Source organism: Drosophila persimilis, unplaced genomic scaffold (assembly GCF_003286085.1).
Source record: "Drosophila persimilis strain 14011-0111.01,24,50 unplaced genomic scaffold, DperRS2 tig00000000-arrow-pilon, whole genome shotgun sequence".
Taxonomy (NCBI): domain Eukaryota; kingdom Metazoa; phylum Arthropoda; class Insecta; order Diptera; family Drosophilidae; genus Drosophila; species Drosophila persimilis.
This window is the reverse complement of record NW_020825288.1, coordinates 13,996,875-14,019,301: the sequence shown is the minus strand read 5'-3', so window position 1 is coordinate 14,019,301 and position 22,427 is coordinate 13,996,875. Positions and strand designations below refer to the sequence as shown.

Below are 22,427 nucleotides of genomic sequence, written 5' to 3'. Positions count from 1 at the left end.
CCAACCTCGTCTGGTTCATCAGATCTCCATTATCATAGCATGTGCAAAGCCAGCGTGACATTTGGCGGTTCGGTTTGAAGAAAATAAGCGGCAGGGTTTGGTTATGTTTATAATTTCCGTTTACTTAACACACGGCTAACACACTTTTCGGGTGTAGCTTAGCCTACAAGACTTACGACCTAATACAAATCAATCAAACTGTATTCATCTCACGCTCTTGGTTTACATAAATAACTAAAACTAGAAAACACAAACACAAACTTTCCTCACTTCCAGAATTCATTAAATATATGTGGGGTGTATGTGTGTGTGTGTGTGTTGTGGCTATAGCTGTTTGATAAAACTTATAACAGTTTTGATAAGATTTTTCTCGCTTGTGGATATGGCCAAGTGGGTTGGTTTTTGGTTGTTTGGGAAGTGTACGCTTTGGGGTCTGTGTGGCAAGGTAGCAGAAATATAGTTTTCAATTCTCATTGTTCTACGTGAAGTTTTAATATAGTTTATATTGTAAGTGTGTGTGTGTGTGTAGATATAGTTAAGATTCGCTTAGTGTCTAGGTGGAGCTTTTTATTATATAAATTAAACTAATTAACATATACGAGGTTTTCATTTTTCTCTTGAACAACTGATGATAGTTTCTGCACAAGAGCAGATCCCCTGTCCATCAATTCCAGTTGGTTCTTTTGGATTACATAGTTTGTTTCTTGTTGGTTGGGGTGTTTTGAAATACATTTACAAAAGCTCTTAGCAGTATCAATCGACGTCAGATCCGGTCTTCGATCTGACGATCCAATTGGTATTCCGTCTGGCCCAGGAGCAGACATCCCTTAGGTACGGTGTATGTACAATTCAAATTCAAAAATTTACACGTTCCAGTCTCCAGGCGCCGTGACGCAGTTCTCTTGTCCGATCCACGTCCATGGATGTTGGTATATAGGAATACCCAATTTGCATCACCCAAATGTATACACATAAATTTCAGTTTTTTCACAGCTGCTTGGTGGCGGCACGGCTCCGGTTCTCAGTCCCGTGACGCGGCCAAAGCCACATTATTGTTGTTGCTGCTTTTGTTCTTGGGAGCATCCTGCATGACCAGTTGCTGCTGTGGCAGTGTCTTACAGCTGGGCGTGGCTGGGGCAAAGTTAACGGATAGGCAGGATATGGATTTTGGTAAAAGCGACAGCGGGGGCGCGTAGCTGGACTCAAGATTGAGCCGGAGCTTTGCGGGGGAGTTGCGCTTGAAGAGGGCCAGCTGCCGCGTCGGCGATGCGGCAGATGACGATGATGCGGAGCAGGCGGATGCTGTGGATAGCAGGGAGCAGATACCGCTGCTGCTGGAGGAGCAGGGAGAATCCAGTTCGGAGACTGCGGCCGCGGCCGAGGTGCTAGGCGCCTCATCGTCCGGCGTAATGGGCGGTGAGGTGAGTCGCGATGAGCAGTTGCTGCCCGCGAAGCTACCGGCGCCGCTGTCCACGTCGTCATAGTCGTACACATCCTCGTCCATGGCCTCGCTGTCGGACTTGGACTTGCGCTGCTGATGCAGCTCCTCTTCCTCCTCCCGCTCTCGCTCGGGCTGCTCTACCAGTTGACTAGAATGGGATACCGGAGATCCCGCCGGTGATCCGGCTGATGTGGGGGCGCTGTGCGGCGAGGCTGGTGCCAGCACGCCGCTCTTGCGCAGGCTCTGCTCCAGCTCAAGCAGCTGGCCCATGAAGTTGAGGTTGGGCGAGATGATGGGTCGCGCCACTTTCACCAGCTTGTAGGCCTCCAACAGCGAGAGCGCCTTATGCCGCATGACGTAGGCAATGGCGATGGTGGCACTGCGCGAGATGCCCGCATGGCAGTGCAGCAGGACGCGGGAACCCGTTTTGCGTGCCTCTTCTGCAATGGAACAAAGAGAAAGATGGGGGATCGGTTAGTAATTGATAAAGTGCTGATGATTTGCATAAAACAATCTGGAATCGATGGAAATGATTGCTCTTGCCCTCCTCCCCCTTCCAACCCCTTCCCTATTCTATCGCACTCACACACACACAGCGAGAGGGAATGGGAGAGCGAGACGGTCAGAGAGAAACTTTTTGTGCCCGTTGTGTTGTTGGCTGTCAAAGCTTTGATGATGTTGCTGGCAGTTTCTCGTGCTCTCGCTCTCGCTGTTGATATTGGTGCTGGCTGTCGATAATGCCTGCACTTGTAGTGGTGTGCACACACCAATACTGATTGCTTGGGCTCGCTCGCTCCCTCTCCCACTCTCTAGCTGCTGCTGCTGTGTGAATTTTGTTGGATGAGTCATCGCAACGCGAACAGCGTTTTCTGGCTGCTGCCGACGCTTATTGACAGAACATTTTTATACCCCGCACACACGCGCAAACACACACACACAACACATGCACGTGGGCACATTAACTCATAATTTACGCTGTTATTTTGGGGAAAGATAAGCAGAAGCAGAGGAAGAGGAAGAGGCAGCGCGAGCGGCAGAGGAAGAAGAAAAAGAAGAATCCATGGAGCAGCATACGGCGTACGTTTTTTTTCGAAGGCTCATCACAAACGGTAAAGTGAAGCCACCACCCGAAAAAAAATAATCGCAATCTAATCAGAAAGCTCACGCACGCTCACAATTGTAAAGTTTTGTGTAGTATAGTATTATTTGGAGTGGGGTGGAGTGAGGTATGTGGTGTGGTGTCGTGGGGAGCATTTCCTAATCGATGGTTACTCATAATGCAAACAGGCGTCCCAGCACTTGTCTGATTTCCAAACATTTACAGCCGATAACGGGGCAAAGCAGAGCCTGCCTTCCTGCTGCAGCAGTCAGTCAATTAGTCACCAGGCAGGCAGGCGCCTGTCTCCTGCACACCCTCCCTCCCCATTCCTTTGGTAATGAAGGTGATATCAGCGATAAAGCTGGCAACAATTGTTACAGAATTGCAATATCGTCAACCTTACCCCCGTCCCTACCAGCCTCCTTGTAGGGGAGGTTGTTTTCCAACTGAAGTGGGTGGGAGATATCAATGTATTTGATTTATCAATGAATGGGTTCAAAGTAGACAGCGATAAGGCAACGGGGCAGCGGCAACCCCTACCACACTCTTTCGATTTCACAAATTTCGAGTACTCCTCCCATTCGCCATTTCTAGCCGGAGTCGAGTGAAATCAAATCGAGTTACCTCGTATCAGAGGCGACAATGATATGGCAATTATAAAGTAACAGAATGGGAAAATCCATAATAAATAAATAATGCCGATAAGCAATCCCAGGTGCTAGAGTACCCGAAATTTACGTCAGATTCTCCGAAACGGGTGATTGGCTAAGAGCCCGGCCTCATGGGGAGGGGCCTTCCCTTCCCATAGTGGGGGCCTTCGCATGGAGTAGACTAGCCAAAAATAACCACTCCGATCTGAGAGTGAGCTAGAGGCATAGAGATGGAGAGATGGTCATTAAGCGTACAATGGCAGACAATTGGTCACCGTCCGACGTCCGCCGTCCGCCGTCCGTCGGTCCCCGTCATCGGCCGAGTCGCACGGCGCTCATAAATCCTCTTAGTTAATGACCCCGTCGCGCAGACAGTTAAAATCGCGCATAAAGCGCGCCGTAAACGCGCCGCCCGGCCGCACACACAACAGCCACACATGACTCATGTGGCTAGAAAAAGTCCAAGCAGTAGACAAGAGGAGGGTTGAAGGAGAAAAGAGTTCGTCTACAAGTTTTGCAACAAGAAAAAAGAGAGAGTATAGAGTAGAAGAGTATATGTTTTACTCTGTGCTCTCTTTTGAGCTGATTTTAGTTGATCGAGAACAAGGAGGAATGGTGAAGGTAGAGGCAAAACAGAAGCTTTGAGTAGAAGTAGCACTCGAATATCTGTAGTTCGACTCTCTCCCATTCTTTGGGAGAACTTTAAGGTTGCTAGAGGAAGAGCAGACAAAGAAGTTTAGCACTACGGCCTGGACTAATTTATTAATTGCTCTAATCATGGCTCTAACTGATTGATCTCTTGTCGTGCAAAGGTGTTCTTTCCCACTCAAAAGAAACCAGCTTGTCATGCTCTCTCTCTCACTCTTAGTCACCTCTTGAGCGCTTCCAGTTAATTGATTGATCTCTCAGAGAGTGTCCGAGAGTGTTCTTCCCAAGCTCCGTCTATGTCGATTGTTTATTGTTGATTTCTCGACAGCTTCAACGGAATCGAATCCCCGCGTTTACTCATTGGGGAATTAAGGAAAATTATGGACTGTTTGTTTGTTGGTTTTTGCTTTGCATATTTCTAGGGTCTTTGTTTGTTTACAGCCAAAGCGGAACTCGAAAGCTGTGCAAAAGCATTCCATGCTGGCTGGGGCCCATGGGATTATCGGGAAACCGGGCTTAGGCAATGGTTGACTGTCATATGTTTATGGGGTCTGACTGTGCCCGTAGTGGATGGGGATTACTAATCAATAGTTACCAGGAAAGCGGGGGGCGGGCGACACTTATGAGTAAGCCCCCTGTACACCGGGCGCCGCATAGTCCGGCGATGAGTGATCCCCAGTCGTGTCTCCATATTGTACCTCTCTGACATGCCTATAATGGGGCAATGGACATTCATAGGGCTGCTGCCGTTGCTGCTGTCTGACGATGCGTCGTCGTGACTCCATTTCGGGGCACGCTGATGCTGATTGCCGCCGATGCGTAATGCCAACATTGGGTAGTCCCCACACCCCACTGCCTGCCTCGAAACCTATAGCGCCCGCTGATGATTAAGTGCAGCAGCAGTTCTAGAATACCCTTTGCAAAGGGTAATATGATTTCGTTGGATAGAAAGGCCTACTATGTATCGTATAACTTTACAACCAATCAGCAAGGGTATCAACAGTTTCGGTCCTCTTTTTTGCTGCTTTTTTGTGGGACAATTGGCGGAGGTGCGTCATGGCTGATGGCTCAGAAGTGGGCCAAGTGGCAGACAACTGTCTGACAGCCGGGATGCCTTACACACATCTCTCTCTCTCTCTCTCTCTCTCTGTCTTTCTCTGCATGTCCCGACATACAACGGAGATGATGATGATGATGACTACGTCTCGGTCTTGTTCTCATTCTTCCAATCCCAATGTATCATTTCACTTTTGTTCGATGATTAAGCCCAGGGGTCACTCGCAGTGAGCAGTTCCTCCTCCTGCGCAACTCCTCTCTGAGTCATGGCCAGAAACGGCAACAGAATCAGAACTGAAAACAGAAACTCAAACTGAAACATGGAACATGATATGTGAGTGTGAGTAAGTGAGTGTTTGTCCAGCAACAAGTAGTTTTTGTTTATGTTGAAATATTTAATTACTTTCGGAGACTGTTTATCATTAAGAATGCCCGCTTACTCATGCCCAAGTCTGAGTTCCAGTCTCCGGTTCGGAGAACACGTCTCCGAGTGGATTCTGAGAGCGGCAGGTGCCAGGATAACCAAATGTCGATAAGGCAGCCTCATGAATCATCATCGTACACACGTACAAACAAACAGAAGACAGGGATGGACATACATATATGTATGTACACTTGACCTTCAACTTGGCGAAGCTCGACTTTGACGTGTCGCCTCGCGGCGTCGAGTCATACGGAAACAACAAAAGCTCGGCTCAGATCAGCCTGGCCTGCACTTTGAAGTCGCCTTCAACTCACTCCGAATAGTGAGTGGAGTGGGGTGGACTGGAGGGGCATCTCTTGGGGTCTCGCACGTCTCGTGATTCATAAAGAGCCTGCGCAACAACAACAACAAAATAAATGTTTCATAAACAAATTGCGCGCAAAAATAAACTGCGCGGGCGCAAATGTCTCAGCCAAAAGAAAGGGGGAGGCACTGCGGAAGCGTGGGCGTGGGCAGGGCCCTCTGCTGGGGCCTGTGCGTACCCTGTAAAATGATTAAGTGTTTTATAATTTGTGCGCATTTCTTCTCTCCTCTGTCCTCTTGCTCTCTCTCTCTCTCGCCCCTCCCTAGCCATCCATCCGTGCGCCCGGCACAACACCGAAACGCAAATTTCGAATTCCTGTGCGAAGATTTTGTCGGTTTATTTTGCTCGTTTCTGCACTTTATAAATAGCCGGCTGACGAATATTGAAATTATGTGTGCTCGGGGGCCAACAAAAATGTCACCTCGAGGCCGGGGCCCGCACTGTTTCGCTTTTTGTTGTTGTAGTTGCCAACGGATTTTCGATTACTCATGTATCTTGCAGGATGGTTCGAGTGCGAGCGAGTCGGGAATACTGCTACAGTGGTCGCACGGATATAAGATCATCCACAAAACCATGCGACCACCACTAATTTTAGTGTTTGGAATCGTTTTTAAATCAAATTAAATGGATATACATAATTTGGAAACTAAAATTAATAAGGAAGATCTAATTATTCAAATTATTCTATTGAAGGCCCACTGTGCACCCAAAGTTTTATCTAATCAACTGTCCGTCTGCTGTTATACTCCAACATACTCATACATACATACATACACATCTATGTATGTATGTATGTACATATGTACATATGCACGTACATATGCTATCAACGAATGAGTCGCAGAGGGGGCTCCATTCCAAGTTTACTTAGCTGGGCCAGTGTCTACGTATAGATTAAGTTAGTTTGCCAAAGAGGCCTCTGTTGGCTGATAAGTTGATAGCCCGATAACTCGGGCGCACAAATAATAGGTACAGTCACAGTCCATACAGACAAGGTGGCGATAGGGGCCCTTCTATTGTAGATAAGAATTTTCTCGCCTGCAAGGATGTAGAATGATCGAGAAAATATGTACTAAGGAGCTGGGAAAACAAAGCTTTGCGATAATCTTCAACAACGCAAAGTAAAGTCCTTGTAGAACAGATCTCAGTTTATACATATCCTTATCGGGAAAAGCCATTGTACAATTGTGCGTATAACAAACAGTACTGTAACCGTTCAATTTCCTGACAATTGAAGCTTTGATTACTTTCTAGGCCAAGTGGCCGCCTCTTTATCATGCATGTTAATGACACAGCATAATGACATTAGCATTAGCATTGCCCGATCGAGCCGACAAGACGACCCGACCAACGACAATACACACAGTCGTCGCGTCGGCCCTCGAACTCTGCCGTCGCCTAATGAGCCTCGGGTTTGGCTTTGGCTTTGGCTCTGCCCGCGTCGCTGCCAGCGTTGAGCTCATTTCAAGCTTTGCTTCACATAGCGGGCCTTCCTCTGGCCACCGTCTCCTCTCCCCGACCAACACAAACTACTTCTATACTACCATTCCCCGTCCACATAAAAGTGTGCAGCACACCAAGTGCTGTTATAATGAATGGAGGAGACGGACAATGAGAAATCATAAGTTGTACGAACAATCATAAACAGAAAGAAACGAAATAAAATATAATAATAATAATAAGCATAAGGTGACGACGGCAGGCCAAAAAAACGAATGCGCAAAAGGCACCAAGCAGCAAACACGGCGCAGCAGCAGCGGCAGCGACGGTAACGGCGGCAGAGCCGAAATCATGACTCATGCACTCAGTACAGTATATATTCTCCTCTTCTTCCTCCTCTACCTCCTCCTCCTTCTCCACCACTGATGTTACTTCGTGCCTGAGTACTAATGTGTGTTTGGTTGGGCAGTATGAGTGAGTGTGAGAAAGAGGGAGAGGGGGCATTTATAAAAATAATACTTGAGCATGTTTAACAGGGTGAGGTGAGGAGTTGAGGTGGTGTATGTGGCTAGTGGGTGGTGGGTGGATTGTGGAGATGGGGAGGATGCTAACAGCAACAACACAGAGATATGCATTATGACTGATACAGACAGCAACAACAAACAATAGGATGAGAGCAGGAGCTACACCAAAATAAGACAACAAAAGAAATGAAGAGACCGAAGTAGCCAGCAGCAGCTGTTGCTGCTCACGCACCGCACCTGACATCCGCACCAGTAACGAGAGCAACAACATTCGAGGCCACGCACAAGGATAACCCAAAAGCGAAACGATGACGACGATGACTCATAAACAGGAACAGAAATGTTTATAAAAATAGAACATATGCCAAAGAGCAGAGGCCCGAGGAAAGCAGAACAACGGCGGGCAGCTGGCTGGCGGGGGTGAAGTGCCGTTTTGGCGGCGCAATAAATAGCAACAATAAGACGAAAAAAAATCGATGCGGATGGTTGAATACTCGTACAACACAAGGAGCGTGTGCCTCGAGACACTCTCTTCCTCTCTCTCTCTCTTACTTTTTGTATGTGTGTGTGTGTATGTGTGTTTGTGTGGCGGCTGTTCCACATTGCATTGTGAACGAGCGACGATGAGTCATGCGATGTCGGCACAGTGGTGGCCAAAAATACGTTTACAGTTCGACCCCGAAAGCCCAAGGCAGGAGGTATCGGAAAGGACAACCCTTATCAGAAAGGACGTTTGTGGTTAGATATCCTGCTTGTTGTTGTTAGTGCAGCTGCTGTTGTTTGTAATCACCATAAAATTTCCATTATCCGAGAAAATCTCTGGTCTCACATTATGCAAAGGCAAAGTAAAAGCAAAGCAATGCCGCCGCCATGCTGTCTGCCAACGCCAACACGCAATAGCAACAACAATGCGACGATGCCAACGACGAAGGAGAGCGAAGGAAAAGGAGCATGGTCGTCTCGTCGCTGTTCTGCTTCTCGTCCACACCGACGTAATTAGGCAAGCACACACGCATTCAGATTTGTATGTGTGTGAGTGTAGGGGAGATTGGAACAGTGATTCGAAAGGGTTTCAGTATTATATTGCAATGAAAACTAAATAGAATATTCTTCTATTCAGAAACAGCAATTCCCTCCGATAAAGAGTGGAGGTCGGTCGCTATCAATCAGTCGTAGTCGCACTGGCCGACGCCGCCCACATCTTGTTTTAAATGAAATATTTGCACTGCTTAAATCAGAGACACAATATAACATCTATAAGAACTACAAAGCTCGTGCTCGCACGTGCCGAGAAATTAGCTGGTCAAACAAAAAGAACAAAAAATACAATATAAAAATACGTTGATGAACAACTTTAGCCAGAGAAAATGGAAATGGAAAAATGCGATTGACGTCAGCAGTATATTCCATGGCTAAAGCGCTCTGTCTCTGCCCCTGTTCGTCTTCCTCTCTCTCTGTATATATCTGTTTCTTTTCTTTTCATTTCCATCTCTTTCTAGAGACATTGTGTGTATTATTATTATTTTCATTTAAAATTAACAAAAGTATATGTATGCATGTACGGATGGAAATTTGCTGAAGGCAGCACAAAACACAAAGAAAACAACACACACACAGAAAAAAGTCAATAACGAATTTTCCACAGGCCAAAAAGAAAGGCAAGTGGAAGCCAGACTAAGCCGTTATGCAAAAAAAACTACAAATAAGCCCGCCCCAACCACAACCTCTGCGAGACAGGCCCCCCCGCCTCTCTCCACCCATCGAAATGAGCCAGGCAGGCGGCCCGCAAGGCATCCAATAACAAGTCACGTTTGGCAATCGCAAATCGCCAGAGATGATGACTAAGCTAAGTAACTAGGGATTCTTAGACATTTTGGGGCAGGGATTTTTCATGGAATCGCTTGTTTAAGATAGAATACTCTTGAAAAATATTTGCCTAATCTCGAGCTAATGTTTGAGCAATATCTCTAATCTGAGTTGAGAATTTTTCCAGAATCTGAAATGATTTGCAACAAAAAACTCACCAATGAAATCGTAGGCCTCCTGGAAGTATTGCTTGATATTCTGATGGGGCGTATCGCTGGCAGGTATTTGCATATACTTGAGGCCCTGCAGATGACTCTCGCTGGGACTTTGGCAGGTAACGTTCAGCACACAGTTGGCGCCCACGCTGCTCGGATCAACGGCGTCGCGGCCATTGCCCAGCAATAGATGTGGGAAGACTGGCGAGGCGGGATGTGTTTCAATGTCTGAAAGAGAGATAGATAGATAGATTGAGAGAGGAACAGAGACAGAGACGGGATCATTAGTTTTTATGAGTACATAATGGAAAAGTTCTTCAATTCGAAATTCTCGATTGTCGGTTGGGGGGGGCCATACAAACTTTTCATTGTTTGGTTGGGGCTAATTGTCTGTGGGGTTCTCTGGTTCGGGATGCGATAGGATAGGAATGGAAGCTCTATGCTTGCTTTATGGAAGTTTGCCAATTTGCGATGTCATGCAACAAAAGAGCCACACACAAATGATCATCAGTGATCATTGAGCTGTACATGATAATGACGATGATGATAGTCTGCCCCGGCATGGCCTGGCCCTGTTTTGTTGTGTATATCTATTGTTGTATACAACGTCTAAATTTTCTACAACAAATTGTTTATTTTCCTTCTCTTTCGGCCGTCTGTTTCGATTTGTTTTGTTTCGTTTCGTCTGCTGTTGATGTTGCATGAGTCACCGTGCCACACAGGCACCGTCCCAGTCCAAGTCCCCACCCCCACCCCCGTCCCATTTCCCATACCCCATTCCCCATTCCCAGGCACAGTTCAGTTCGGTTCAGTTTTATTGGCAGCTCTTTGGCTGTGGGCGAAGCACAAGGAGGGAGTTGAGAAGGAGGGTGGGTTGCCGTTTTCCGTTGCGGCAGTCGTCGTCGTCGGCGAGTTCGTAGCACTTTCAATGAGGCGCACAATTGTTTTTATACCCTAGCTGAAGGCATTACAGCTTTTCCCAGGAGATTGCCATGCTGAGAAGGAATCATTTGCGTTCTCAGAAAACTAGTTCTTCCAGTTTTATAGAACGAAGCTCAAGCTTTAGATAGACCGATCAGGAAGTAGTAGTATATATTACAACAGGCACAAGGATGGATCACTAAAACACAGCATGTTGTTAAGAAAAAGTTTATTTTATTAAGGCAATCTCTTCTTCTCCAAAGAGTATTTCAACCTTCGGTCTTGTGTTGGGTTGGTATCGTATCTATAATTGTGCACCGTCTAACTAATGTATCTCTAGGGCCTAGAGCCAGACCCAGGCCAGCGTACGCCCTGCGGTTTTGCCTATTATGTACTCTGCACCCTGCGGTACCTCCTCCCGAACACCGCCAAGCTAATTCATCGATTATTTGTCATACGCTCGCGTGTTAATTGATAGCCGCACCGAGGAGTCATGGCAACCCATGGCCGTTTTTTTTTTCGGGTGCCTGCACTTTGTGGGTCACACGGAAATCACATGCATTAGTCATCGCCTCGAGAACTCACGGGGCAGGGCGGGGGAAAACTTTTGCACGTAAAGATGATTGTCATGGCATTTACGCCAGAGCCACCGCAGCGCCGCACTGATAGTCGTAGTAAAGCCATTGCGTACACAGTCCAAATGCAATTAACAGATTTCATAAATATTTTCCCAGTGACTCAATTGTGGGGATCGCGTAAACAGAAATTGCAAATGCATGGCAACAGAATCGCGAAAAGTCAAGTGGATGGTCAGCAGCAGGGTGCGATGAAGCGAGATGGTGCTAGCTATACTTATTACAGTTGTGCGTAAGCACTGAAAGCGCTCATTCGCTCTCTCTCTCTCTTTCTTTCACTGAGCGAGGAACAAGGAAAGAACAGTGCGATGTGATCACACGCCTGTCAGGTGAGAGAGAAGGAGAGACACTCCCCCACCCATCACCCCTGGTCGGACACACAGAGCCAGACTCGGAGCAGGGTAAATGAGTAATGTCCGAGAGTTTGACATTGAAATTTGCACTGCTGTTGTTGTGAATATTGTTTTGCATGTGTTTTACTGCTTGCATACTTCTCATATACTACATATGTACATATGTATGTACGGCCGATTTCATAACGTGCAAAAATAAAAGGTAACGCGAATAACAGATGCCAAGGCAGAGCAGAGTGAGAGCGAGCACGCGTTTTGTCATGTTTATCTCACAGCACGTGCCAAAACAAAAACAAAATTGTTTCGTTTTTTTTTAAGTTAAGCAACGCTTAGCTAGAGCCACAGAGAGGGGACGTAGGGTGGTAAGGGGGGATGGCGGAAAGATTGTATGACAGTTTCAGACAATTTATCGCCATGTTGATAGATAGTGGCTGGAGGGGCGGGAGCGGGGGAATGGGTGATAGTGATAGGGAGAGATCGAGTCTAAGCTTCGACAGAGTAGGAAATGAAAAGCAATGAAAAGCACAAATACGCTGTTGCATTGCATGCAAATGTGCAAGTAAAGAACAACCGAGAGAGATTGCTCAATCAGTTCCGCTCTTGATAGAAAAGTGAGCCACAGCCGATTCACTGGGGGGTACGTTCACTTCGGAGACAGTTTCCGCTACTCACCATAGACCGCTGGGCTGGAGCAGCTGCGCATCAGTGGCGGCGTCCGTCCGCCGCCATTCATTGCCGTGGACGATGACGTCGTCGATGTCACTTGCTGCTGCTGCTGCTCGTCACATGCCAGATTCTCCCTGGACCGCTTGTTGGGATAGTCCTTCTGATTAGCTGCAGGGGAGAGAAAATATTGCAGATTTACAAAATTTGTATAGCCGTTTGTTTCAGTAATTTGCTTAATTTTATACCAAATGATGTCAGCATTTGGGATAGCGCGAAAAACTTGTCGCGCCAAGTCCCAGTCGGAGTCGAATAAACCGCAGAGTATTTCGACTGCTTGCTCACTGCTTGCCAGCACTGACGTAAGACACTTATTTCGGCAGCGGAGTGTGCTTGCTTGATTAGCGACGAAATGCAGAGACCCCAACTTTTCCAATTTCGCTTATCGGCGTCAATGGACAGAAACAGAAACGGAATTTGAGAACGTATTGCGTATCTTCCGCTCTATTCGAGAGAGAACTGACCTTATCAGCTGTGGTGTGCTGTTGGAGCATAGACATTTTGTCTTTTTATGCTGGCTGTTCCTACAACTACTACTATTGGAGGCACAAAATTGCTGTTATCAGCCCAAGCGACCTCAAAAGCCAAAATAACTGAAAACAAAAAAAAACAATATTTTCACTGCGGGCAGCAGGAAATGTTGTGTTGGCTGGCACTGTAGTTGTAGTTGTTGTTTGCGGCTAGTAAAACAAGTAAAATTGCATGCCAATGCACTACACACACACGCACACGCGCAACCACTAAAACACGCGCCCAGAGGCGCCTGGTATTCAAAAGAGGGGCTTTGACTTAACAGTGACAGCATACTACCGAATACAATACATACATTTACCGAATTGAGCTACATACCCAAAAGAGGTTTTAGAACACCCTTTAACAACCTTTTTTCCCTGCCGCCACTGCACACACATATGCAACTCTCCCTCTATCCCTATCTCAGTCTGACTACCTCTCGCGCATGTCTCCACCAACTTCGTTTCGAAGTTGTTGCTGAGGCTGTTGCTGTTTCTCATTCTCCTGCTTCATTTTCCTCTTCTTCGCCTGCTGCTGCTGCTGCTGGTGTTGTTACTGTTGTTGCTGTTGTTGTGCCGCTGAATTCGTACTCGAAAGGTCGTTTCAAAGCGGGTTTTCTGTCGCCGCGGCCAGAGCGTTGCCAGGCCGCCGCAGAAACCTGCTTTGCTTTACATTTTTTTGTATTTGTATTTCTTTTTTTAACCAGCCCAGCCAGCCCAGAGCCAGAGTTAAAAGCCAGCGAGCGAAACGCTTCTTTTGCTTTTATTTTTGAGAGACACGCGAATTGTGAGTCACGTATGAAGTAGAAACCGACTCTCGACAGAGTCGTTTTTTTCCTTTCTGAAATGGAGAAGGCAGCACTGACGCTTGCGTGGGTCCCCTCCTCGCCTACTCCCCATCTACACCCTGTCCATCGACACAGTCAAGCGCAAAGTAAACAGCGGTAAAATGCTTAAGAGATTAGTCTCTCTGTCTCCCTCTCTCTCTCTTCCTATCCTTTTGAGATTGGTTCAAGTGTAATCTTAATATAAATGATATTGTACTTGTACTCGTTTTTTACTTACCACCAATGCGATTGTTGTTGTTCGTGTTTTGGATTGGCATAAATAACAGAAGACACGGCGCTTCTCGCTTTATCCGCATTTTCATTTCACTTTTATGACTCACGCTGTTGCTGTCTCCGTCGCACTCACAGCAGTTGCGTGTTGTTGACGTTGCCGTAGTGTTGTTGCTGCTGCTGGCGCTCTTGTTGTTGTTGGTGCTTTTCGTTGCTCGATTCACACACATGCAGGCACACACACAAACACACACGCAAAACTGTTTTAAATTTGATATTTATTCCAGCTCTTTGGTACTTTGCATGTATATAATCTGTTATTATTGGTGGGGTGCGTATTGGTTTATTAGATAATCCCAGGCGGAGGCGACACTTGTTGAGTGGCTGCCACTTCCCGTTAGTTATGCTGTGTTGCAACTCGAGTTGTATTTCCACTTGTAGCGCGCTTGTCTCAGGCCTTTTCACGCGCGCACATTTGTCTCATTAACCAAAGTTGTTGTTGTTGCTGGGGCTTTGATTGGACTATTACGCGCGGGATTCTGCTTTTTGTTGTTGATTGCTCGATGATGGGATGCTCTTTCTCTAGTTAAAGAACCAGGCAATCCCAAATCTATCAACTTCTATCTGAATATTTCTCTCCCCTGACGAACGAAACACGTTCGTTCACGTTAAACTCGATTTTGAACGGTAGAATTATGGGTCTCGACCAACGCGTGCTCGACGAAAATTCAAACGTGAATGAGGAGCATGTTTGGGGCGGCAAGGCCGTTTAACGCAGTGTGACAGCAAATTTATAGTTAAAATATACCGTCTGACCGGCAGAAATATACCAAAATATACCGTCTCATTTTAAAGATATACCGTAAATATACTGACTAATTAAATATCTATTTTACATATTCTTCGTTTTTGATATTCCGTTGAATATTACTAGCTAGATAGAACATTTAGCCATGTCCACATAATTTTATGCAATTAATGAACATATTTTCTAATGGACTGGCTTACTTTAAACACTTGCTATTATTTCATTTAGCGTAAAAAGAGGTTTTAGCGAAATAGGTAAAAAAAATGGTTTTATCGAATTAGGTCACACAAAAAAACCGAAATAGGATAGTCATATTGCTCAATTGTTATTGAAAATTGTGGAAAATTTCTTGCTAACTAAAAGCTCTGTCCACATAATTTTAGGCCGTTGATGAATAAATTTTCTTCAAGATTGGCTAGTTTTTAGTCCTTGTTTTTATTTTATTTAGGCTAAAAGAAGGTCAACAAAGAAAGTTCAACAAAATAGTTCAACAACAACAACAGTCGTAATGTTGCTGATATTTGAGGACATGATGCATGTATAGGCCTTTTTATATCCTATTTCGGTAATTCAAAATGAAGATCCTTTTTTCCAAACTGTTTTTAAAACGTAATTAATAAAGAAAATTTCCGAAATTAATATTTTTTAGACATATTCATGTACTGCAGTACTTCTTGTTTCTGCAGCAACATGTTTTGCTGATTATTTTTGACAATTTCATTGGCCGAAAGCAAAAATCGCATTGTTCCGGTTCGTAGTTTGGCGGTATATTTAAAAAACTAAGTTTATATGGATATATTATATGTGGTGTATGTCAAATACATATTTAAAGTAACTTATCAGTACCAATTTGAATAGTAGTTAAAGTGACAAACATGCTGAATAGCATGATGGCAGGAAACGGCCGCGACAGAATGTCTTCTGTCGTGTTAATATTCCCCTTAGTCGATATCCAAATACAGTAATTTAAGTGCTAAAAGTATGGAATGAGACTCCGATTCCGTTTTTTTCCGATTTGATCCATTAAATTCTAACTAGACACTTTTTAAATTCTCACTCCACTTTTTTTTCCGCGAGCGACGCCAAAACATAACGGATCTTTTGCCTAGGGCTGCAGAGTCGTTGGCAGAATCGATTCAATAGTATCGAAAGAGTGTTTTTATGAAATATATATATATATATTATATTAATAATAATCAATTAATTGATTAATATAATTTATAATACTATAGTACGTTCTTATGGAGTACGTTGTTATAGTAGATAGTACGTTCTCGTCTGTTTTTAAAACAGTCGATAGGTGCGTGTCGTGTCGTGACTTGACTAGGGCTGCAAAACCAAAATAAATTTCAACTTTCAACTGTACCGCACGCGAAAATTTCAAAACAATTTCGATCCGATCAAGTGCAAGTGAAGATGGATAGCCTCCAGAAGCAGCATACGGCCACGGTGAAGCGCAATATTAAACAGCAGCCGCTGGCCAAGTGGCCGCTGCCAATTGCCATTTGGTACCCCCCGACAAGCTCAACATCATCAGCAACAAGTGTGTATTTAAATGCAGTTCTTTGCAAGGAGCAAGGATATTTATCTTGGTTTCTTTTCCTTCTTTTAGCATTCGGGGACAATGGCTCACTCTCGGGCACTGCTACCACAAGCAGCAACGACCGCTGGGTATACCAGATGCAGTGTCTAGGCCTCCTGCTACCAACAACCAGTTGGCGCAGGCTCCTGTGCCGGCAAAGCGTGGGAGGAGGAAGCTAACATCTAACGTTGCTGTTGCTGCTGCTCAACCCCCCCACCGCCACTTCTGCCCAATATATTATCTTTTCAAAACATTCCAAAAAGTTTCATTTGTGGATGACCAGTTAAGAAAATGTATAAACTATTTAAAGCGGCCGGAAATGTTGGAGGGAAAAATTAACTTCGTGTCTCACTTGACATATTTCAAGAACGAACCTTTTTTCATCATGATAGATGAGTATCATATCCCTCATATGGTAAGTGTTCGACTCAACCGTCTCCACCTCCTGATCCAACTGCTTCGGCAAACTATAAATAATAACTATATATTTACAGACATTTCTTCCGATACCGAAGTGGAAAGTGCTGGCGATAGCTGCAAGCAACGTGTCAGCTACGGCATTCCAATATTTGTACATTCGCGTGGTAAGTTATTATCTTATACATAACAACATTATATTTTCGAATACTTCAACAGGTTCCAGTCACAGACGAGTCGCGCCTAGGTTCGCGAAAAATATGGTACGCTCTTGATGAAATTCTAAAGAAGGTTATCAAAACAGGATATGACAACAACCTGCTGGCGGTGGTGACTGACCATTGCCAGGCCAATCTAGACATGATTGGTCGATGTGCAGCCAAATTCCCCAATTTCCCCATTTTATGGGATAAAAAACATATGGTTAATAAGCGTCTCATAACAGACAATATGTTGAACTATTTATATGGCCAAACGTATACCCACACGAATTGGGAATTTAAATTAAGAAATGTTCCAGAGTTGAATAACTCGATGGACGATGGCTTACGCTTAAGTTACCAGAACGAAGTGCTCATGTTCAGAAAAATGCTGCAACGCTATTTTAGCAATTCAAAGGATCCTTTGATAGCCCATAAAATAAGTAGCGACAGATTGGAGTCCTTGGGCACAGCCCTTGGGCGAAAAATTGTTGAAATAATGTTGTATGCTGCGAATCTGCACCCACAAAAGGAGCTTCGGCAATGCCCTCTATACTACTTGGCCCGTGTGGTGGGGATAATAATTTTACTGACCACTCCCAAAACCATGAATGATTTAAAAGACGAAATGGACAGCAGCGTGGACAAGGTCGGCAAGGTAAGTACTCGCTGAAATAGCAACTTTGGTTGCTACAATAATTAATTTTATTTATTCTTTAATTAATAACAGCTGTCCAATTGCAATAAATTAGAAAATTGCGCTTAAATCCATGTTTAGCCTAGAAGCCTAAAACCTTTTTTTAGACTAAATCCAACAAAAGCAGGAGTTTAAAATCAACCAGCCTAGTGAAAAATAGAGTCATTTATTGTATAAAATTATGTGGGCATAGCTGGGCGCTTTTTCTAGCTAGTAATTTTCGACGGAACATCAAAATTAAGCAATATAATATGGTTTCCATCCCCAGGACGGAGAACGATTAACCTTTTAAAGCCAAGGGGGTAATGAAAATTTAATAACGTTAGCGCAGTTCAGGTGAAGGATATCGTGTTTTTTTTTAAGTTAGAACCAACATGATGCCAAGAATCTAAGCCAAGTATTTAAAACAAGCTAGTCAAGTAGAAAACAGATTCATTAGTTGGATATAATTATGTGGGCAGTGCTGAGGGTTCTGCTCTACGGTTCCGTTCCTAAAAGGTATGCACTAACTAGCGTCTAGTATGTACGCCACATCGGAGGGGGGTCTTGGATCCCTAGAATAGCTAGTTATATCCCACGGAATATAGAAATCGATCTTGAATTCGTCAGTATATTTGCGGTATATTTCGAAAATGAGGCGTTATGTTTCGGTGTATTTCTGAACGTCGGACGGTATATTTTATCGATAAATCCGCGGTCACACTGCTAACAAATGTTTTAATCACAAAAAAAATAAATATAAATGAAGTGAAGCGGACGTTCCAACAAAAACAAAGAGATTGCGACGAACAAAATGCTACGGGTAAACGAACTGAGCAATTAATAATCGATGGAGGAAAATTACTCACCTCACCGAACGGCTTCCCGATGAATTTTTTTCGCAGGCAATCGGCAAAAAGGACAGGGACATCTTCGACGAGGTTTGGCCCGATAAGAGGAAGATTGTGCTGAAGCTGTTGCGGCAGGACACAGTTTCGCAGCGCGAATGGCAGGACCTCTTCTTTGGCGTGCACTTTGTGTGCCTGTGGGACGAAAAGGGGGCCGCCAAGATTTATGACTGCCTGCAGCAGGACATCGTCGAGTTCATTGTGCACGCCCAGAGCCAGGTACAGGCGCAGCGGGGCGAACAGGCCCTGTTGGCCACCTACATTGTGGAGTGGCGAAAGTTCTTCACACAGTCCAACTATCTGCCCCTGCCCTTCCGCCAGCTGGAGCAGTCGCCGCAGGTGAAACCCGCCTCCAGCTCGTCCGCCTCGGGGGCAAGCACCAGTGCGTCCACCTCCAATGCGGCCTCCTGCAGCAATCAGGCGGCCACAAGGAGTTCCTCCGTGAATCCGGCCGCATCCTCCTCTGCTGCAAGCCCATCTGGAGCTTCCACATCAGCAGCTTCTGCCACAGCGTCCACCTCCGCAACCGCCTCAACAAGCGCCGCTGCGGCCGCGAGCAATACGGCCAGCTCCAGCTCGAAGAAGAATCCGACAGAGGACAGTCCCGTGCGCAAGCTGATGCTCGACTCGTGGAACAAGCACATCTTCCACGACATCAAGCACCGTCTGCAGGATTCGGCCATGAAGATCGTGCACGCCGAGCGGAATGGCGACGCCTACGATGCCCAGCTGGTGGTCGGCGTGCGCGAAAGCTACGTGAATCTCTCCTCCAACGCAGAGGACAAGCTAGAGATTTACCGCGAGAACTTCGAGATGGCCTATCTGAAGGCCACCGCCGAATTCTATCGCCTAAAGTCCACGGAACAGCAGCAGCAGAACGGAGTGCTAGCCTACATGAAGTATGCGGACGCCAAGCTTCGGGAGGAGGAGGTGCGCGCCAAGCGCTACCTGGAGCCCAGCAGCTTCAGCATACTCACCTACACCCTGGTCAAGGTGCTCATTGTGGACCACCTCAATTCGATTATCGCCGAGTGCCCGGCCCTCATTAGGGACTACGAGACGGAGCGTCTCAATCTGATGTTCCGGCTGATGGATCGCGTGCTGCACGGCGTCGGTGTGGAGGCCATGATGGGGGACCTGCAGCGACACATTATGTCCGCGGGCCTGGCCGACATGCTCTCCGCCTCGGATATCATTACTCAGGACTCGGAGAAGTATGTGGAGCGGCTGCTGGAGCTCTTCAACAAGTTCAGCGATCTGGTGCGGAATGCCTTCAACGATGACCCACGATTTCTCACCGCCCGCGACATTGCCTTCAAGACGGTGGTCAATGACACCAGTGTGTTCAAAGTAAGAAGATCTCTGCTCTGCTCTGCTCCGCTCCGATCTGTTTTGTATACAAAAAGTGGGATATTTATAAATTGCTTTCCCCTTGTTTCTCTTTTAGATGGAGCTGCCCACGAGCATTGCCAATCGAGGGGTCAAATTTACGGCACCCGAGAGCAAATGCCCTGAGCTGCTGGCCAACTACTGCGACATGCTGCTCCGTCGCACGCCATTGAGCAAACGACTGACCAGCGAACAGATCGATGCCCGCCTGCGTGATGTCCTGCTCGTACTGAAGTATGTCAATAACAAGGATGTGTTCATGCGCTATCACAAGGTCCACTTAACGCGACGGTAAGTCGACAGATCGGGCTCTGATATTTCGCAACGTTACTAAGATATCCCCTTCTATCCATTGGCACAGCCTGATTCTGGGCACCAGTGCGGACAGCGAAAAGGAGGAGGATATTGTCGAGTGGCTGAGGGAGGTGGGAATGCCAGCGGACTATGTGAATCGTCTGGCGCGCATGTTCCAGGACATTAAGGTGAGTCGCTTGTGGCGTCCCGGTGGGGCAAGGTCCTGGTCCCTTCCGACTGACATTCGTTTACTGTCTGCCTATAGGTCAGCGAGGATCTAAATACTCAATTCCGCACTTCGATAAGTCGTCACGATGCTATCAATATCAAAATACTCAACGCTGGGGCCTGGGCTCGCTGCTCGGAGCGTGTGTCTGTGTCGCTGCCGATCGAACTGGAGGACTATATACCCGATGTGGAGGAGTTCTACAAGAAGAAGCATTCCGGCAGGAAGCTGCAGTGGTACCATCACATGAGCAACGGCACAATCACGTTTGTGAACAACTTTGGACGCTACGATCTGGATGTGACCACCTTCCAGATGGCCGTACTGTTTGCCTGGAATCAGCGACAGCATGACAAGATCTCCTACGAGAATCTCCGGCTGGCCACCGAGCTGCCAGGCAAGATTTGAGCCTTCTTCTTCTGTGTTACAAAAGCATTTCCTTATTCGGTTTTTTCATGTCTCCTTGCAGATCCCGAGCTGAGGCGCACTCTGTGGTCCCTGGTTGCCTTTCCGAAGATCAAAAAGCAAATACTGCTGATGGAGCCGGCGGTTATCGGTTCGCCCAAGGACTTCACAGAGAACACCTTGTTTTATATCAATCAGGAGTTTGCCATTGTCAAGAATGGCAAATCGCAGCGGCGTGGCAAGGTAAGAAAATATATACCCCAGGACTCTCAGACAAGGCTAAGCAAATGCCCTCTTTTTTTGTTTGTTTTGACAGCTCAATCTGATTGGGCGGTTGCAGCTCAGCACTGAGCGATCGCAGCAGGAGGATAATCAGTCCATAGTGCAGCTACGCATCCTGCGCACCCAAGAGGCCATCATCAAGATCATGAAAGTGCGAAAACGGATGAACAATGCAGCACTGCAGGTGAGTCCACATCAAAACAGAAGGAGTGTACATATGTACATTTAATCGAAATGATATTAACGTATCGTAACGTATGTTTGACAGGGTGAGCTCATCGATATACTGAAGAATATGTTCCTGCCGTCCAAGAAGATGATCAAGGAGCAGCTGGAGTGGCTCATCGAACACAAGTACATGCGCCGCGACGACGACGACATCAACATGTTCATCTATGTGGCCTAAATCTAGTCTCAGTTCCCACCCATCTATGCAATCATTCCTCCCATTTCCATTTCCATTGCCATTGCCATTCCTCCCCCTCCCCCTCCAGCTCCAGATCGTCTCAATCGCGCCACTTTTTTAATCTCAATTCTGTTGTGCTCTAAGCACGCTCTAAGGCCCACACTCTCAACGCATCTGTTGGATCACTTGGATAATTGTATTATATGGAAATGTGTGCGTCCTTACAGCATTTATGCAAATTGTATTTAAAATTATGTATGTTTGTCGCTTCTTGTATCTGCTGTATTCCTGTCTACGTATGTATGTATATCGGTTCCAATGTCGGCTGCTCGGCAGCATAGATCTAGGTATTATGTTGTCCCTAACACCTAAACCCTTCCCATCCCTTTCTCCACCCACAGACACACAACAAACCGATAATATCAATCGGTATAGCGCTAATCTAATCATCTCGCTGTTTTCTATGTATTCCGTTCCGTTGTGTCTTTTTGTTGTTTCTTACGCGCTGTCTGTCGGTCCTTTGTTCGATTCTTAGTTATTTTGTAAACGTTCCAAGTGAGAAGATACACTCACACTCGCAGGGATTGAAGCCTTATCTTCAATCAGTCCAGCATGAATGCCTAATCACACACACACTGAAAACACACACACACACACACAAATATGAATTGATTGCGAAACTAAAACTAAACTAGCAATACTTTAAGCCTTAAGTTAATAAGTGAATAAACTTGGTTCTACACAGATAATGAAAGCGAAACGAGGGAGTTTTAAATGTTTACTGGGTTTCATTTTTAATTTGTGGTTGATATCAGTGATATATATTTTTGGGGTCTACATTTCTTGGTTTATATTCAGAAAAAAAGAGTAACAACTAAAAATATATCTGTAGAGTTTTCATAGATTTATAATACTCTAGATTTTCGTCTGTGGATTGGTTCACTTCCAAGTTCAAAGTACTTTCC

General features: G+C 45.7%; 2 protein-coding genes across 2 annotated transcripts; one reads left to right on the top strand and one right to left on the bottom strand.

The window, feature by feature from the left end:
* Nucleotides 1-96: 96 nt before the first annotated feature.
* LOC6587280 (tyrosine-protein phosphatase vhp-1) lies at nucleotides 97-14,594 on the bottom strand. Its single transcript, XM_002013623.2, has 4 exons — nucleotides 13,877-14,594; nucleotides 12,249-12,410; nucleotides 9,671-9,895; nucleotides 97-1,881 (listed from the first exon to the last, which is right to left on the bottom strand). Exons 1-4 carry the CDS (start codon nucleotides 14,097-14,099, stop codon nucleotides 1,022-1,024), a joined length of 1,470 nt encoding a protein of 489 aa, XP_002013659.1. The 5' UTR covers nucleotides 14,100-14,594; the 3' UTR covers nucleotides 97-1,021.
* A 3,719-nt stretch (nucleotides 14,595-18,313) lies between these two features.
* Nucleotides 18,314-22,222, top strand: LOC6587489 (cullin-5). The gene is made up of 8 exons (XM_002013621.2): nucleotides 18,314-18,375; nucleotides 18,458-19,810; nucleotides 19,908-20,140; nucleotides 20,211-20,331; nucleotides 20,409-20,766; nucleotides 20,839-21,017; nucleotides 21,091-21,240; nucleotides 21,325-22,222. The coding sequence occupies exons 1-8, from the start codon at nucleotides 18,367-18,369 to the stop codon at nucleotides 21,460-21,462; spliced, it is 2,541 nt and encodes an 846-aa protein (XP_002013657.1). The 5' UTR covers nucleotides 18,314-18,366; the 3' UTR covers nucleotides 21,463-22,222.
* The last annotated feature ends 205 nt before the right edge of the window (nucleotides 22,223-22,427 follow it).

Excerpts from the sequence above, each read along its gene's own strand:
- LOC6587280 (XM_002013623.2), bottom strand. The coding sequence starts at position 14,099 with ATGTGTGTGAATCGAGCAACGAAAAGCACCAACAACAACAAGAGCGCC. Across the intron at positions 12,411-13,876 it reads CAACAACAATCGCATTGGTG|CTAATCAGAAGGACTATCCC; the intron begins GTAAGTAAAAAA and ends TCTCCCCTGCAG. Across the intron at positions 1,882-9,670 it reads GGAGGCCTACGATTTCATTG|AAGAGGCACGCAAAACGGGT; the intron begins GTGAGTTTTTTG and ends GTTCCATTGCAG.
- LOC6587489 (XM_002013621.2), top strand. Across the intron at positions 19,811-19,907 it reads ATGACACCAGTGTGTTCAAA|ATGGAGCTGCCCACGAGCAT; the intron begins GTAAGAAGATCT and ends TTTCTCTTTTAG. Across the intron at positions 21,018-21,090 it reads AATCGCAGCGGCGTGGCAAG|CTCAATCTGATTGGGCGGTT; the intron begins GTAAGAAAATAT and ends TTGTTTTGACAG.